This window comes from Pongo pygmaeus, chromosome 16 (genome assembly GCF_028885625.2).
Source record: "Pongo pygmaeus isolate AG05252 chromosome 16, NHGRI_mPonPyg2-v2.0_pri, whole genome shotgun sequence".
NCBI classification, from domain to species: Eukaryota; Metazoa; Chordata; class Mammalia; order Primates; family Hominidae; genus Pongo; species Pongo pygmaeus.
Window position 1 is genome coordinate 54,025,110 of NC_072389.2, and position 16,536 is coordinate 54,041,645.

The window sequence follows — 16,536 nt, forward strand, 5'->3', positions numbered from 1 at the left end:
TTGCTTTCATAGCACTCCAGTTTGTTTCCCTGTCATTTATCAATGATAAATTATCACTCACTCAAATTACTTTACTCACTTGTTTACTTGTTTATTGTCTGCCTCCTCTAGGATGTAAACTACCCAAAGCAAAGAGCCTTGTCAGACTTGTTCATGGCAATGTTACAAGCACCTAGAAACTAACCTTCCACTTCCAAAGCCAACCATTACCTCCTAAATGAAAAGAAAAATTTAACCATTTATGTGACGGTATTATTCACAGTTGTGTTTTATTCTTGTCTCAAAAACAGAAGCATTCCACTTATTCACCTTTTCAGTCTAAATAGCAAGCAGATTTTAGGGTTGTTTTGTTTTTTAAAAAAAAAAAAAATCCAAATCCCTTCAAAATGACACAAGATGATATAATTTTGATCAAGAAATAAAACTTGTTAAAGATTAGGTTTAGTGTCTCTTTTTTTTTTAACAACTTACCTCTTTCTCTCTTTCATAGTCCTCTTTGTCATACTCCTCATCTTCATTTTGCACTGGTAGTGCCACACTGCCAAAGTCTAATGACATGGTCCTCCTGTGGGAAGAGAAAGATGTTTGGTTTCTGAATACCCCATAAAATCTCCCCAGAACAAACTACATAAGAGATGCCATACATACACAAAGTGAAAAGACAGAAACAGACTGGGAGAAAATATGTATAACTCAGTTATGGCCAATACAAATAACTGTGATTCATAGAAAATAGCTATATGACAGCAATTCATGGAAAAGAAAAAATGCAAATAGGTAATAAAACTATGAATAGACCTTTCTAGTGGTCTGAAAAGTATAAAACAGTAAGATTTTTGCCCACATGAAAAATAAGATGACAATAATAATAAACTAGAAATGTGCCAAATGTAAAAATCTTAAGCTCAAACAAAATTTCAAATGTGATATATTAAACATGGCACAGGCAGTACCCTATTGCCTCATTTTTTTTAATATCAGAAATCCAAATATCATGCTTTACAAGAAGAGGGCCTCTAAATCATGAGTGAATGACTGAATGACTGCTACTCTGAAACCATTTACAATTCAGTAAATGCCATAGAGCGCACAACAAAATATAAGTCTTAAATGTCCTCCTCTTAAGCTTGATAAAATCAGGTTCTGGCAATAAACTCGGGAAAAACAGAAGTGAAAGCTGTGAAGCTCCACCACTGTGGACTTCCAATTCCAAAAGCAACAGCAAGAGTTCCCTGGGGAGCAGTCACTGCTGCAGGGCAGAAGCAGCAGCAGGAAATGGGTTTTCAACTACTTACATTCAAAAAAGCTGCTGCTGATTTAAATTATACTTAGCGATCCTGACACTATACATAAACTCCTCAGAACTTCAAAGCTCTGAACAATCCCAACAAAAAAAAAGCAGACAGGTGTTATCAATTACCTGGCTTAACACTGCCCTCCATTCAGTCCACTGTTGTTCATGCCAATGAAACGCACTTGGATGTGAGCCTGAGCCACAACTCATTCACTACACCTTTCAAGCTCTAAAATGTCATTAAATTGGAAGTAAAATCAGAAGCATGGAGATCCAGCAATCCAAATGCATTTTACCATACAGAACTTAGCTCCCTCGTCTTAACAGATACGAACTATATCACAAACTTTTGTGGAAGCCAATAGCTCTAGAGCAGACAATATCCCATTTCATCAGATCTAAGATGTCTTTGATTCTATGATGCAGTTCCATTTGTAGCAGTAGGAACAAGATGTAGCCAATCAAATTATGACATAACATTAATTTTAGGAAGCAGTCTATGTTGTAGATATTAAAATGTGAAAAGAAAATATGCAAGCTAGAATAGATGAATATGGTATTAAAGATTAACACACATATGAACTTCAGTGGTGAAAATCCCCCATGAGAAGTTTTTGTTTTTTGGCCTGAGTTATGTTTCTTGGCCAACCTCTAATTTGCAGTCTACCTTCTAATTCCTTCCTCTCTGGTCCCTACACCCAACCCGTCCCTTTTAACTCATATCAACTCAGACTCTTTACCTCAACTTAAAACCCTCCAGCCTCTGCTTCTCAGACCACACCTACTCCTTTCTACCCTTGTGCCAGGGCTAAAGGGGGGAAGAGACATGCATATCGAGGAAAATAAATCTAAGTCTATCTATAAGAATCCTTTTCTATGTCAACATAAGACGAAGACATGAGTATGATAAAGAGCCTGTAACATGAAATGGTGAGGAAAAAACACACAATCTCATGTCTCTAGTTTTTTTCCACTATGCAAATAGACTTAATAGTCTACAGAACACTATATATAATGAAAATACTAGCCCAATTAAATCCCATGTCCTTAAAAGAGATGAAATTAAGCTGGACCTTAAAGAAATTCCTGAATCCTCCAGGCAGAAAAAATCCTTTCTGCTTCTGAATTCTGTCTTCTACCTTTCTTTCATTTAAATATAAATACAAGACAAAATATGGAATTTGGGTTAATTTCTCCTTCATTAAGTTAGAGAAGAGAGGTTTGTTCCAATCCTTTATTAACCTGCCATCAACTGATGTTGATTATTGAAAAAGAACATTAAGATTTATAAGAGCCTATTGCTAAAAATGTAGCTACTAATATTTTAAATAGAGAGCTACTTTTCTCAGATAGAGAATACTTACGGTTTTGTTTTTAAAGAGAATGTAAAATATCAAAGTATATATCTTTAATGTTATTTTAAATCCAAAACATGTCATTAAAGAAGACATCTAAAAATACCTGAAAAAAACAAAATCTCCCCCACTGAAGAAGGTATAAGTTTTCCTTATCAGAACTATAAACTACAAAAGACTTTAAGAAATGATTTCAGACATAAAGGGAAATCTGATCAACTTAATGTGGTTAAAAACATATATAGTAAAAAGGTAATACATATTTTAAATGAAACTTAAAATAAAAGCTAATACCTTAACTTATTAATCACCAACCATTATCACTGCTACCAGAGACTTTAGTATAATATTCAGAACAACAAAAGAGACTTCTTTTAAAAAAAAAAAAAAGCAAGATATTAAACCCAAAAGCCATAAAGAAAAATGTGATGGAAACCTAACCACAAAAAATAAAATTTTGTTTAAGGCAAAAGACATCATTAACGAGTCAAATATTATGTATGAAAAAATACATCAATAACAAAGTCAAGAAAAATAAGAATGAGAAAAATATTTGCAAAGCACCTGACGAAGTCCCAATATAAAATTATTACAAAGAAATGAGAAAAAGACAATCCAATATAAAATTGGGCGACTGACATGACAATTTACTTTAAAAAGTGTAAATCAATTAGTTTGAAAAGATGCTTAAGCTCGTGATGTTTCAAAGAAGTGTCATTTAAACAATATGCCATTTTCAACCACTAGATTGGAAAAAAAAAAAAAAAAAAACTTGTTATCACCAGTGGTGACTATTTTGTATTTTGTATGGCTCATGAGTTGCTGGTGAAAATATCAACTGCTAAACCATCTTGAAAACTATCAATATTAATATATCGAAAATTAACATTTACACTAGTAAAATTATTTTGAATTAATTTGTCAATACTATGCCACTAGTAAAAATAATGAAAATTTTCTATATCTATTGACTCAAGGCTGACCACTTAAGAAATCAAGATGCAGATTAAGTAAACAGTACGTTTTGGTTTTCTTCTTCAATAGCAGTCTGGTAGACTTTCTTCCTAGATAACTTTTTCTGAACCCTTAACAAGACTATAAAAAGTATGTCCTGTTGTTACACTCAGATGGATGCTCTGACCCAGCATTCCTTTTGTTGTCCCCCATTGTTTTCTCTGCCCTCCTTACAACAAAACCAATGGGTGTTTATTTGGACAAAAGATTACAAAGCAAAAGTAGCATTGTTTTTGCTTCATCTAATAAACTATAAGCACTCCAAAGGCAGAATTAAAATGTATCTGCCCACTTGCACATGGTAGGCACATAACAAATATTTGTTGACTGAATATGATATAGGCATGTTACCTTATACGAATTCATTATTTCAATAAAATTTTATTGAATACCCACTGTGTTCCAGATCATATCCTAGATGCATCTAAGACATGGTACCAGCCAGGAGGAACTCACTGTCTCTGCTCATCCTCTGTTAGATAGAGCCACTGATATAAACAGTTACAATAACATAGTGTAATAAATTCCGTAGTAGATGAAAGTACAAAGCACAAATTAACTTTTCCTAAGAAGAAAGGATAGTTTAGAGAAGTTTCACAGAAAAAAAGAGCCTTTAGATTAGAAATAAATCTTAAAGGACACAATATGGCTATAAGTGGCTCTAAGAATGAGGGCACTCATTCAGACAACCTGGGCTCAATTCTGGCTCTTCTATTTATCAGCAGTGCAATCTTGAGCAAACTGCTTCTGCTTCTACGTTAAAGAAATGGGGGTAAAAACAACACCTACTTCAAAGATTGATTCTGAGGATTCACAAGATAATACATGAAAAGTAATTAGCACTATGTACCAATCAATACATTCTAGTTTTTTTACTATTATGACATTATTACTGATGAACAGGAGTCTGCCAGCTACCGAAGAGGTTAAGGGAATAAAGAGGATTCCGCATATCTGAGAAAAGGTGAATGTGCAGTCTATGAGAAACGTCACTTCAAATAATGCAACCTCCTATGGAACAAAAATGCCACCCTCCTTCAAGACGCCCTACCAAGCCTGTTCCCCCATGGAGTTGGCCACTCCTTTGCACTTTCAGACTGTATTTCTTATGCTTTTCTTATGGCTTCAACTTCAGCTTCTCTTTAGTTGAGTGCATTCACATGTCTAGGGAGTGCACGTTCATTGTCACGCACTATGAAGGTATAAGGTGATAATAGGCTTAAATCAGACTCGAGTTCATGACTACGATATAGAAAGGGTTATAAATCCCCACAAAAGGGGTTTCTAAGAATTGCACTGGGAGTTGGGAAATTCTACTTACTTGCTGACATAACTCGCCTTCTAGAATGGAAACAGCCAGAGCACATAGCCCGCTTTAGACTTGCAACACCTGGTGGAAGCACCCTATTCAATCATTCGACAATTTACCAAGCACTGCTCAAGATTACAAAGTTTAACAGGACATGATGGAGGGAAAGAAAATAGACATATAAACAAATCATCACAACATCTTGTGATCAGTGCTAATGACAGCACTTTGGACAAATTGATTCAAGTTGCCCAGAGAGCGGAGCGAGTAATGCTAATACACAATCATCATCCACAGGCTGAGCGAATGACCTTGAGGAACTGTTTGGCGTCAGCTACGGCACTACAAACATGACCAAAGTCGCACGGGGCCCAGGATGCCCGGGGCTGCTGGCTTTGGGTGCCAGCGTCACTTGTACTCGGTCAACACACGTGCACAGAGCACCTACTGTGAGCCAGGCGTGACGCCAGGGTGACCAAGGCGGGGTCCGCAGAGTAGGGTCTAGGGGCGACCCCAGCAGCCTGGAAACGAGGCGGGCTTCCCATATGTCACTTCTAAGTAAGATATTGGAGGAATGAAGAGGTCTAAATGACACGTTAAAGGTAAAAGCTGAGCCCGCAACATGCGGGCAGTCCACCACCGCGGGATTTGGGGAGGGGGAAGGTCAGCCCCCCAGGAACCCTCAGCCAGCATCCCGAGGACCCCGCAACTCCTCTAATCCAAGGTCCAAGCCCACCCGTGAATCAGAACTCACCGGAACTCACCGGAGGCCACGGAGGCTGTTACCGCGAGGAAGCTCTAGTCCTGGCGGAAGACCAACTTCCAGCAAATCTCCTTACCCTGGCTCTAGTCCACTAGCGCCTTCCTAGTCACAACCGAACTCACGGGGCGGAGGCCCTTAAGGAGCAATCGCCTCCTTCAATCGCCGACTAGAAGCTCGCCCGGTGGGCGGAGCCGTGCCGGCTAGGGGCGGAGCGAGGAGGCAGAAGTCTCCGCCTTCCTCAAGCTTGGTTGAGAAGTCCGCCTGCTGTTGCAAAGTACGGCTGTTTGAAAGCGGGCGCCAGAGGTGGCGGGAAGCTCCCCCTGTGCGCCCATTGGTGAATTCGAGAGCCAATTACGAGGAAGTTACCCTGGAGGGGGCGGGCTGATCAGTTGCCTAGAGACGCCGAAGCGATTCACCCGCTACCTTCTCCCAGGGTGCAGCGGTCTTACGGGGACCCTTTGCCCGTTTGGTACCGGAGACTGCAAAGGTGACTCGTGCCTCCTGCGCTTCAGCACACAGAATCCTGCAGATTCCCCACCGAACTCTTGCCTTAGAAGTTTTTTACATTTGCCCTTCTTGTTTTCTAAGGCGCCTGCTTCCCCATTACTTAACAGCCTTAGATATTTTGCTTTGTCTTCTACCTTACTAGGTGCCGCTTTGTTTACATTTTTGCTTCTTTAATTACTGATAAGATGGCACATTTTTCCACGTGTCTATTCACTACTCTAATTTCCTCGGGTGTGAGTGTTCTTGTCACTTAGGCGTATATTATTAACCTGCCCCTAAAGACAGCGCCACCCAGTCCTCAGTAAAGCCCAGTACTGTGTCTATCTTCTCTGGCTGAAAGGGTTCCAGTGAATAATCAAGGAATTGGTGGCGGCAGGTTCACATATCCTTTCAACCCTTTCCCATGTGTACTGGCATGGAGTAAAATGCCAGTTCGAGGCTCTTCATAATGTGGCTAGTTTTCCTTTGCTACTTCACCGTCCACCCCCATGATGCCTACACTGACCCCTGTAATCCCATAAACTGTTACAGGGTTTGGCAAATAACAGGTAATTTAATCCACTGTAATAGAATGAATGAAATCACAGGCTGAGCTAACAATGGTTCCCAGAGCGCTTTTTTTCTTTCACCTGCTGTGAAAGCTGTTTCTTCCACCTGCATTGCCTCTACCTTACTTCTCCTGCTACTTAGTTTTCAAGATAGACTAGCACCTCCTTTGAAGCCTTTCATGACACACACTCCCTCACTTCGCAAAAATGATCTTTCCTACCTCTGTACACAGTGTATTCTATATATCCTATTATAGTTCTTATATCTACTGTAAGTTTTTGTGTGTCTGTTACACTCAATACAATGTGAATATCTTGAAGTACTCACTTTACTTCTTGGGTATCTAACATGACCCTGGTAGGCACTCAAAACAATTATGTTAAATTAGTAAATGAATAAATGAACAAATAGATGAAGATTTTGGCAGGGTGTGGGCAGAAAAAGCAAATAAAAGGCCTTCAAGTAAATGGCATCTGTTGAATCTGAGCCAAGGCATCTTAGTGAGAATTAAATGCACTTTTCACTTTTCACATCCCACTGAAGTCGATTGGCAAACTGTATGTTGCATTCTCTGCTGAGGGTTATGATGGAGTGCTGCAGCAAGAATGTCAGGTGATCCCCACGCACAAACAACTGTTTCTTAGAAGGAAGAAAGCATAAAAGGTGTCAGGGGAAGCACATGAGGAGGCAGTGTTTATAATCCCTTACACAGTGCTTTACAAATTGGTAAGTTCTTTCACGAGCATTGTCTCATTTGGTTCTCACTACAACACTGTGGGGGGTTAGGACAGGTATTCCTACCCCATTTTCCAGTTGAAGAAACTTACATAAAAATAAATCAAATGACTTGTCCAAGGCTACACAGCTAATACAAGGGAGACAGAATCTGAAGCCAGGTCCTTTATCTCCAAACCCAGAGCTCTTCACTACATACAAAATATTTTAGTGAGACTAGAATATACGTGACAAAGAGGGAAAATAAAGAATAAGTCAGCCTCCCATCCTGCCATGCCTCTAAAAATGGTTTTTGGTGGAGTTATGGATATATTCAACTAAATTTCTTTGACCACTTATCCTGTTTAAGTCCTGGTCTAGGTGCAGGGTAGGACCCCATGCTCAAGGTACCAACACTCTGAGTTACAAGACGCTTACATAGAAAGATAAATAATAACAAAAATTGTTTACTAAGTGTAATAAGAGTAGAATAGGCAATAATTCTAGGGAAAGTGAACACCTAAAGATGAATCTATCAAGGCAGGTTCAAGGAAGAAGAGAAGGAGAGAGCTCAACAGGTCAGTTGATTAGCATGAGTGCAATTTGAAGTCCAGACCAGCAAAAGTGCAGGAATCTTACATTTAGAGGTAAGTCTGGAGAAGAAGGCAGGAAGGAGGTAGTCCATAGAAGAGCTTTAAGCCTGGGAGAATAGGAAAGGCATTCTACAGAGGTCAGGTAATGGTGTGCACAAGGAATGAATCTAACATCCAAAGAAACACAAGCAGACAGAGGCATTCTGGGATAACAAAGGCAAGTGCGGGGGAAGAAAGTAAAACTGCCAAAGATCTCAAATGATGGACAAAAGATTATTTGTGAAACGTTGGCTCGATGTTTACCTTGCATGTTTTAAATGGGCACACCTATGAGCTGGGTGAGACATTTCAAGAGAAAATGTCATTGTTGATGAGATGGGGTCCCTCCCACTAACAAGCATTTATAAAGGTAAAGCTAAACCATCATTTCTCCTTTTTCCTCCTTTTTGGTGTCAAAGCTATCAGGTCAAAGCAATGCCACCACAGGAGTGCTATCCAAAGTGCTATCATCAAGGAGTACTATCTTCAAAGGAACACAGAACTTAGAGTAAGAAGATCTGAGTTCAAGTCCCAGTTCTCCTACCTACTAGCATTGTCCATAACAATTTAACACTCAAAAGCCTCAAAGTCCTTATCTGAAAATAGGGATGATAATACCCACTTCTCAGGATTGTAGCCAAAAAAAAAATGAGATGAGATTGTGTGAAACAGCTTTTAAATGTAAAAACATTATTTTCCATTGTGTTTCTATATACTATGGCTTATTGGATTAGAATACACACTGGGGTCTGAGGTAGTAAGGAAAAACCAGGAAGGTGTTCTGGGAGTGGATGGCAGAGAAAGACAAGGGTGAATGTGTGCCAAGGGCAACAGGAGCTTATGGGATGGGACAAAGAGTCTACACAAAGGATATGGCTTCATGAGAACAGAACAAAAATAGGAAGTGCTAGAGATGGAACAGGAGTACTTGTAAAGAACCAAGGAAGATCAGACCATTATTCAACAGTATTTTGGGAACACCTACTTTGTGCCAAACACTGTGCTGGGATCATTTAATATTGACATGTGGATCAAAATGCCCACTCTGCTCAAGTCCCTTCTCACAGAATCTGCTCCTGCTCACAGTCATTATGACCTCACCACCATCACCATCCTACCACCCACGGTCCTGGCCAGACTTGACTGAAATCAAAGGGGAACACTAGACCCAAGCTGGGCCAATCGTATTCCCTTCCCAGATAACTAAGATTCCACAAAACTGAGCAAGGTGGTAGCCATACAGAGGAGAAGCAGACTTTTATTACACTTGCCTGTATTTTATGGGAAATATGCTTCCTCCATAACTGTGTCATATACATGGTAGACCCTAGACTGAAGATCATGAACTTTTGCCACTGAAAGCCATGGATCTGTCTGGTTCCTGTACTTTGAAAAGCCAGACAGTTTAGCTTTTCCTTACATTCTGTGATAACTAAACCTTAAAAATTTTTGACTTGAGCTGGCTTGGGTCATTGTAGAGGTTGAATCCTGTTCCCTAAAATTTCATGTCCACCTAGAACTTCAAAATGTGACTTTATTTGGAAATATGGTTTCTGCTGATACAATTGTTTAATATGAGCTCATTTGGGATTAAACTTAGGTAAAGCTAAACCATCATTTTCTCCCTTTTCCTCTTTTTTGGTGTCAAAGCTATCAGGTTAAAGCAATGTCATCACAGAAGTGCTATCTGCCCTAAGTCTAATGACTGGTGTCTTTATAAGAAGAAGAGAGGACACAAAGAGACACATAGGGAGAAGACAGCCATGTGAAGGTAAAGGTGGTGATTGGGGTTAGATTGCCATAGGCCAAGGAACGTCTGGGGCCACCAGATGCTGGAAGAGACAAGAAAGGATTTTTCCCTAGAGCCTTTGGAGGGAGCATGGCCCTGCCAACATCTTGATTTCAGACTTCTAGCTTCCAGAACTGTGAGAGAATAAACTTCTGTTGTTTGTGGTACTAGTTACAGCAGCCCTAAGAAGTTAATAAAGGTAGGTCTACATTCTTGGCAACCAAACATTCATGACTAAGATATATTTTTAGTGATTATATTTGAAAAGTGTAGACCAGTGATACTCCAAATAGGGCCATGGCCCACTGGTATACCTCATTTGTGTTAAACGATACAAATGCCCAAGGTATTTCTTCAATTATCATAGGAGAATAATTTGTAGATTTTTATTTTTACATACAACTAGAAATCCACCAAGTAAGATATAGGAAGTTACTAACGTTAAGAATTTGTAAATTAAAATGAGTGCATTATTCGGGTTTATCAAGAATGATCATCATTTAGATGTGCACTATTACAAAGCTGTTGCTCATGCACAGTTGAAGGTAATTGGAATTCCCAGTTTTGGAAGGAGGATGTTAATAGCACCATTCCCCCAGGAAGTCATGGTCTTTACGAGCTGTTATTACTGCTTATTTATTAACTATGTTTGTTTGGCTTCATCAATATCAAGTAAGTTTATTGTGAGTTGTTTGGTTAAACCAACTCTATATAGTGTTAACTGCTTTAAATATTTTCACTTTTTCTATAGCGACTTTAAAATAACATACATTTGGGTGGGGCGCTGTGGCTCATGTCTGTAATCCCAGCACTTTGGGAGGCCGAGGCTGGCGGATCACCTGAGGCCAGGAGTTTGAGACCAGCCCAGGCAACATGGCAAAAATAGAAAGATTAGCCAGGCGTGGTGGCACACGCCTGTAGTCCCAGCTACTTGAGAGACTGAGGGAGGAGAATCACTTGAACCTGGGAGGCGGAGGCTGCAGTGAGCTGAGATCAGCCACTGCACTCCAGCCTGGGCAACAGAGCGAGAGTCCGTCTCAAAAAACTAAATAAATAAATTAAATAATAGACATTTAGAGGTTCAAGTTCTTATTACTAAAACAATCAACTTGTAATTCCTCTGAAATTTGCTTATACTTTATGAAAATATGCTGGCTGTGAATTTTTTCTGCTTAAATATTTATCAAGGCAAGTGTGAAAAATTACTTGTTTTTTGAAAAATAGGGCAGTATTTAGGAATATAAAATCATATGCATGAGATCATACTCCTCTCTTAAAAGTAAGTAAATAGGCCGGGCACGGTGGCTCATGCCTGTAATCCCAGCACTTTGGGAGGCCGAGGAGGGCGGATCACAAGGTCAGGAGATCAAGACTATCCTGGTATTAATGCGGTGAAACCCTGTCTCTACTAAAAATACAAAAAATAAAAATAAAAATAAATTAGCCGGGCATGGTGGCAGGCACCTGTAGTCCCAGCTACTCGGGAGGCTGAGGCAAGAGAATGGTGTGAACCTGGGAGGCGAAGCCTGCAGTGAGCCAAGATCGTGCCACTGCACTCCAGCCTGGGCGACAGAGGGAGACTCTTGTCTCAAAAAAAAAAAAAAAGTAAGTAAATAATTCCTATTGTTCCTCTCCAGTTCTCTGTTGTCACCAAGTTCTTTTCTCCCTGCCCAAGAAAGAGACGGGCTGGATGAAAGTTAGGTCTTTTGCTACTTTGATCAAAAGAGTGTAAGCCCCAATGGCTTGGATTTCATGTTTAGGCTTTTTAATCACAGGCTTTTAATCACCACAGGCTTTTAATCAGAAACCAGTAAAAGCTGTCAGAAGTGATACTGACCATTTTTAAAGATCCAAAGCTGCAATAATTATATTTGAATGTGGAATTAAGACCCACCCAAATGGCAAGAGAAGCTCAGGCCATTCCATTTTTGTTTCTTAAAACATTCAGCAGATTAAAAAAGAAAGATGTATCAAAACAAGATTATAAAATTGGTGTATATTTTAAATGCTTACATAGTGTGTTCAATCCATATTGACAAAATACAGCATAATAGAATGATGCCATTCATAAGAAAATGTATAATTTATTAGCATTTATAAATTTGTATGCATTCATATTTATTAAAAATTTTAATGCATTTGAATACTTAGACTAATCCAGTAATGGAATACATGGTGGAAGTTATTTGATCTGAGGTTGGATTCCCAGATGAAAAGTCATACAGATGATTTTTTAAGGGCTTTCAGAAGAAACCAGTAAGGAAGTGAAGAAAAGGGTAAAGCTAGGAGAAGAGGCCACGTAAGGGTATGATTTCAGAAGTACCAGCCCCCACCCTGATCCTGAACTTTGGAATGTAACAGATGCGAAGGAACTGAGCTTTCGCACTCTTGTATGAGTGATGGTGCGAGGTGTAAACTCACAGGCCGTTCTGGTTCTTGGTGACCCAAAGCAGCTTCACTAGCCTGCATCTGTTCTCAGAATGAACAGTGACACAGAAGCAAAACACACAGAAACCAGGGGAGGGGTAGACAGAAGTGGTTTGAGGGACTCCAGGGGGTCTGGACAAAGCACTGGCTATATCTCCTACAACATCCTTGTTTGCCATCCTTTGATCTTATCAGCGTATCTCTGGAAATAATATCAGATATTTACATTTGAGGCCCTTCAAGAATGTAACCTCATGCAGCTCCTCCAATTGACCCTCCTAGTCCTAGCATGATGGGACCCAGGACTACCAAGATGATCTTATCACCATGTTCTGTGGATATACTATATTCAGTGGAGCTGCCAAGTGTTAAAGTAGAAATTTGCCTAAAGTCTCTTGATATATCTAGGTTTTACCCCTAAACTTTATTAAACTTTTTCATTTTGGGAAAATTATAGACTCACATGGAAGAAATGAGATCTCCTGTAAGCTTTACCCAGTTTCCACCAATAATATCTTACAAAACTATACTACAACATCATAACCAGGATATCCATATTAATACAGTCAAGATAGAAAACAATTCTGCCACCAAAAGGATCCCTCATGTTGTCCTTTTATAATTGCACCCACTTCCCTCCCACCTACTAACTCCCTCCTTAACCCCTGTCTTAGTCCGCTGGGGCTGCTATAACAAAGTACCATAAACTGAATGGCTTATAAACAACAACAATTTATTTCTTCTAGTTCTGGAGAGTAGGAAGTTCAAGATCAAGGCACCAGCAGATTTGGTGTCTGATGGGGGCCCATTTATTGGCTCATAGAAGGCACCTTCTTACTGCGTCTTCACATGACAGAAATGCTAAGGGAGCTCTCTGAGGCCTCTTTTATAGGGGCACTAATTTAATTACTTTACAAAGGCCCCACCTTCTAATATGATCACATTGATGATTAGGTTTCAGCATATGAATCTTAGGGGGATACAAACATTCAGACCATAGCAACCCCAATCTGTTCTTTATTTCTATAATTTTATTGTTTCCAAAATGTTTATATATGTGTGTATATATATATATATATATATATACATATAGCATAGAACCTTTCGGTACTGGCATTTTTCAGTCTTCTAATTCTCTGGAGATTCATCCAAGTTGTTGCGTCTCTCAATGCTTCCTCCTTTTTAGTGATGAATAGTGTTCCATGGTATGGATATACCACAGTTTGTTTAATCATTCACCCATGGAAGGATCTGGGTTGTCTCCAGTTTTTGGTTATTATGAACAAAGCTGTTATGAACATTCCTGTACAAGTTTTAGTGTGAACATAGGGATTCATTTTTTTGTGATCAATACCCAGGAGTGCAGTTGCTGGGTTGAATGTTAGTTGCACGTGCAGTTTTTTAATAAACTGCCAGACTTTTCCAGAGTGGCTGTACTATTTCATGTCCCTACCAGGATTGTATGTGGGATCTACTTTCTCTTCTCATGGCTGGCATTTCGTGGTGTTGATATTTTCCATTTTACCCAATTCTGATAGGTGTGTGGTGATATCTCATTATGGTTTTAATTTCCTTACTGGCAAATGATATCAAACATATTTTTATGTGCTTATTTGCCACCTGTATACCTTCTTCAGTGAAATCTGTGTTCATATATTTTGCCCACTTTCTATTGTCTTTTTTCCTTTTTTTTTTTGAGACGAAGTGTTGCTCTGTTGCCCAAGCTGGAGTGCAGTGGTATGATCTCGGCTCACTGCAACCTCTGCCTCCTGGGTTCAAGAGATTCTGCTGCCTCAGCCTCCAGAGTAGCTGGAATTACAGGCATGCACCACCATGCCTGGCTAATTTTTGTATTTTTAGTAGAGACAGGGTTTCACCATGTTGGCCAGGCTGGTCTTGAACTCCTGACCTCAAATGATCCACCCACCTCAGCCTCCCAAAGTGTTGGGATTACAGGCTGAACCACTGTGCCCAGCCTCTGTTGTATTTTTTCTAACTGTTGACTTTTGAGAGTTTTTAACTACATTCTAGATTTTTGTTCTTTGTCAGATATGTGGTTTGCAAATATTGTCTCTCAGTCTATGGTTTGCCCTTCATCCTCTCAACAGAGTTTTACACAGAGCAAAAATCTGTAATTTTTTTTTTTTTTTTTTTTTTTTTTGAGACAGAGTCTTGCTCTTTTGCCAAGGCTGGAGTGCAATGGCGTGATCTTGGCTCACTGCAACCTCCGCCTCCTAGGTTCAAGTGATTCTCATGCCTCAGCCTCCCAAGTAGCTGGGATTACAGGCTCACACCACCATGCCCGGCTAATTTTTGGTATTTTTAGTAGAGATGGGGTTTCGCCATGTTGCCCAGGCTGGTCTCCAACTTCTGAGCTCAGGCAATCAGCCCACCTCGGCCTCCTAAAGTGCTAGGATTACAGGCGTGAGCCACTGCGCCCGGCCAAAAATCTGTAATTTTGAAGTCCACTGTACCAGTGTTTCCTTTTATGGATCATGTTAAGTCTAATAAGCTTTTGCATAGTTCTATATCCTGAAGATTTTCTCTTAGGTTTTTTCCTAAAAGTGTTATAGTTTTACATCTTACATTGAAGTCCACAATCTACTTAAGGTTTCTGTAAAGTGTGAGGTTCATTTTGCCGAAAGATACTCAAGTATTCCAGCACTGTGTTAGTCAGGGTTCTCTAAAGAGACAGAACTAATAGGATATATGTATATATGAAGGGGAGTTTATTAAGGAGAACTGACTCACACGATCATAAGGTGAAGTACCATGATAGGCCGTCTGCCAGCTGAAGAGCAAGGAAGCCAGTCCGCGTCCCAAAATCTCAAAAGTAGGGAAGCTGACAGTGCAGACTTCAGTCTGTGGCCAAAGGCCCACGAGCCCCTGGCAAACTACTGGTGTTAAGTCCAAAAGTCCAAAAGCTGAAGAACATGGAGTCTGGTGTTCAAGGGCAGGAAGCATCCAGCATGGGAGAAAAGATGAAGGCCAGAAAACTCAACAAGTCAAGTTCTTCCACCTTCTTCTGTCTGCTTTATTCTAGCTGCCTGGCAGTTGATTAGATGGTGCCCACCCAGATTGAGGGTGGGTCTGCCTCTCCCTGTCCACTGATTAAAATATTAATCTCCTTTGGCAACACTCTCACAGACACACCCAGGAACGATAGTTTTCATCCTTCAATCCAATCAAGTTGACACTCAGTATTAACCATCACAAGTGCCATTTGTTGAAATGACTAACCTTTATCTATTGAGTTGCTTTGCATCTTTGTCAAAAATCAGTTGGACATATTTGAGTGGTCTGTTTCTGGGTTCTCCATCTTGTTCCATTGGCCTATATATCTATTCCTCCACCAACGTCAATACAGTCTTTAAAATGATATAATAAGTCTTAAAATCAGGTAAGATGACTCCTCCCACCTTGTTCTTTTTAAAAATTGTTTTAGCTATTCTAGTTCTTCTGCCTTTCCACATACATTTTAGAATAATCTTGTCTATATCTACAAAAATCTTGCTGAAAGTTTGACAGGAATTGCATGAAGTCTGTGTACCAATTTGGGGAGAGTTGACATCTTTCTTATGTTGAAGTTTGTGATGCATGAACACAGTATGCCTCTCCATTTATTAGATCTTCTTTCATTTCCTTCATCAGCATTCTGTCATTTGCAGTGTGCATCTTGTACGTATTTTGTTAGGTTTACATGCATGTCCTTTTTAGCAGCTGTAAATAGTATTGCATTTTAAATTTTGTGTCTATATACTCATTGTTAATATATAGAAATGCAATTTAATTTTGTATGTTTATCTTGTATCCTCTAAGCTTTGCTAAACTTAGTTCTAGGAGGGATTTTTTTGGTCATTTTCTGCATTTGGGGATTTTGAGAGTTTTTGTAGATCCTTGGAATTTTGCACATAAACAATCATGTTATCTGCAAATAGGGACAGTTTTATTTCTTCTTTTCTGATCTTTAAATAAAATACCTTTTATTTCCTTTTCCTGTCTTACTGCACTATCTAGAACTTCCAGTACTATATTGACAAGAATAGTGGTAATAGATATCATTGCCTTGCTCCTGATTTTAGGGGGAAATGACTCAGGCCATGACTTTAAGTATAATGTTAGTTAGCTGTAGGTTCTTTGTAGATTTTTTTTTTTAAGACAGGGTCTCACTTTATTGTCCAGG

At 39.5% G+C, this 16,536-nt stretch overlaps 2 protein-coding genes across 13 annotated transcripts in view; one reads left to right on the top strand and one right to left on the bottom strand.

Moving 5' to 3' along the window:
* The window catches only part of CEP152 (centrosomal protein 152), an 88,558-nt gene extending 81,309 nt beyond the window's left edge, over nucleotides 1-7,249 (bottom strand). For 2 of the 8 annotated variants that reach the window (XM_063652212.1, XM_054451188.2), the window contains exons 1-2: nucleotides 5,727-7,249; nucleotides 472-565 (exon numbers count right to left, since the gene is read on the bottom strand). In XM_063652212.1, coding sequence (XP_063508282.1) covers nucleotides 472-558 — 87 coding nt within the window. In that variant the 5' untranslated portion in view covers nucleotides 559-565; nucleotides 5,727-7,249. The other 6 variants (XM_054451192.2, XM_054451189.2, XM_054451190.2 and 3 more) reach the window with 6 other exon arrangements.
* EID1 (EP300 interacting inhibitor of differentiation 1) overlaps nucleotides 5,441-16,536 on the top strand; it is a 73,562-nt gene continuing 62,466 nt past the window's right edge. For 4 of the 5 annotated variants that reach the window (XR_008494151.1, XR_008494150.2, XR_008494149.2 and 1 more), the window contains exons 1-2: nucleotides 5,464-5,574; nucleotides 9,788-9,908. The gene's annotated coding sequence lies outside the window, so the exon portion shown is untranslated. Of the gene's footprint in view, nucleotides 5,575-9,787; nucleotides 9,909-16,536 lie in introns of all 5 variants that reach the window. The other variant, XR_008494148.2, reaches the window with a different exon arrangement.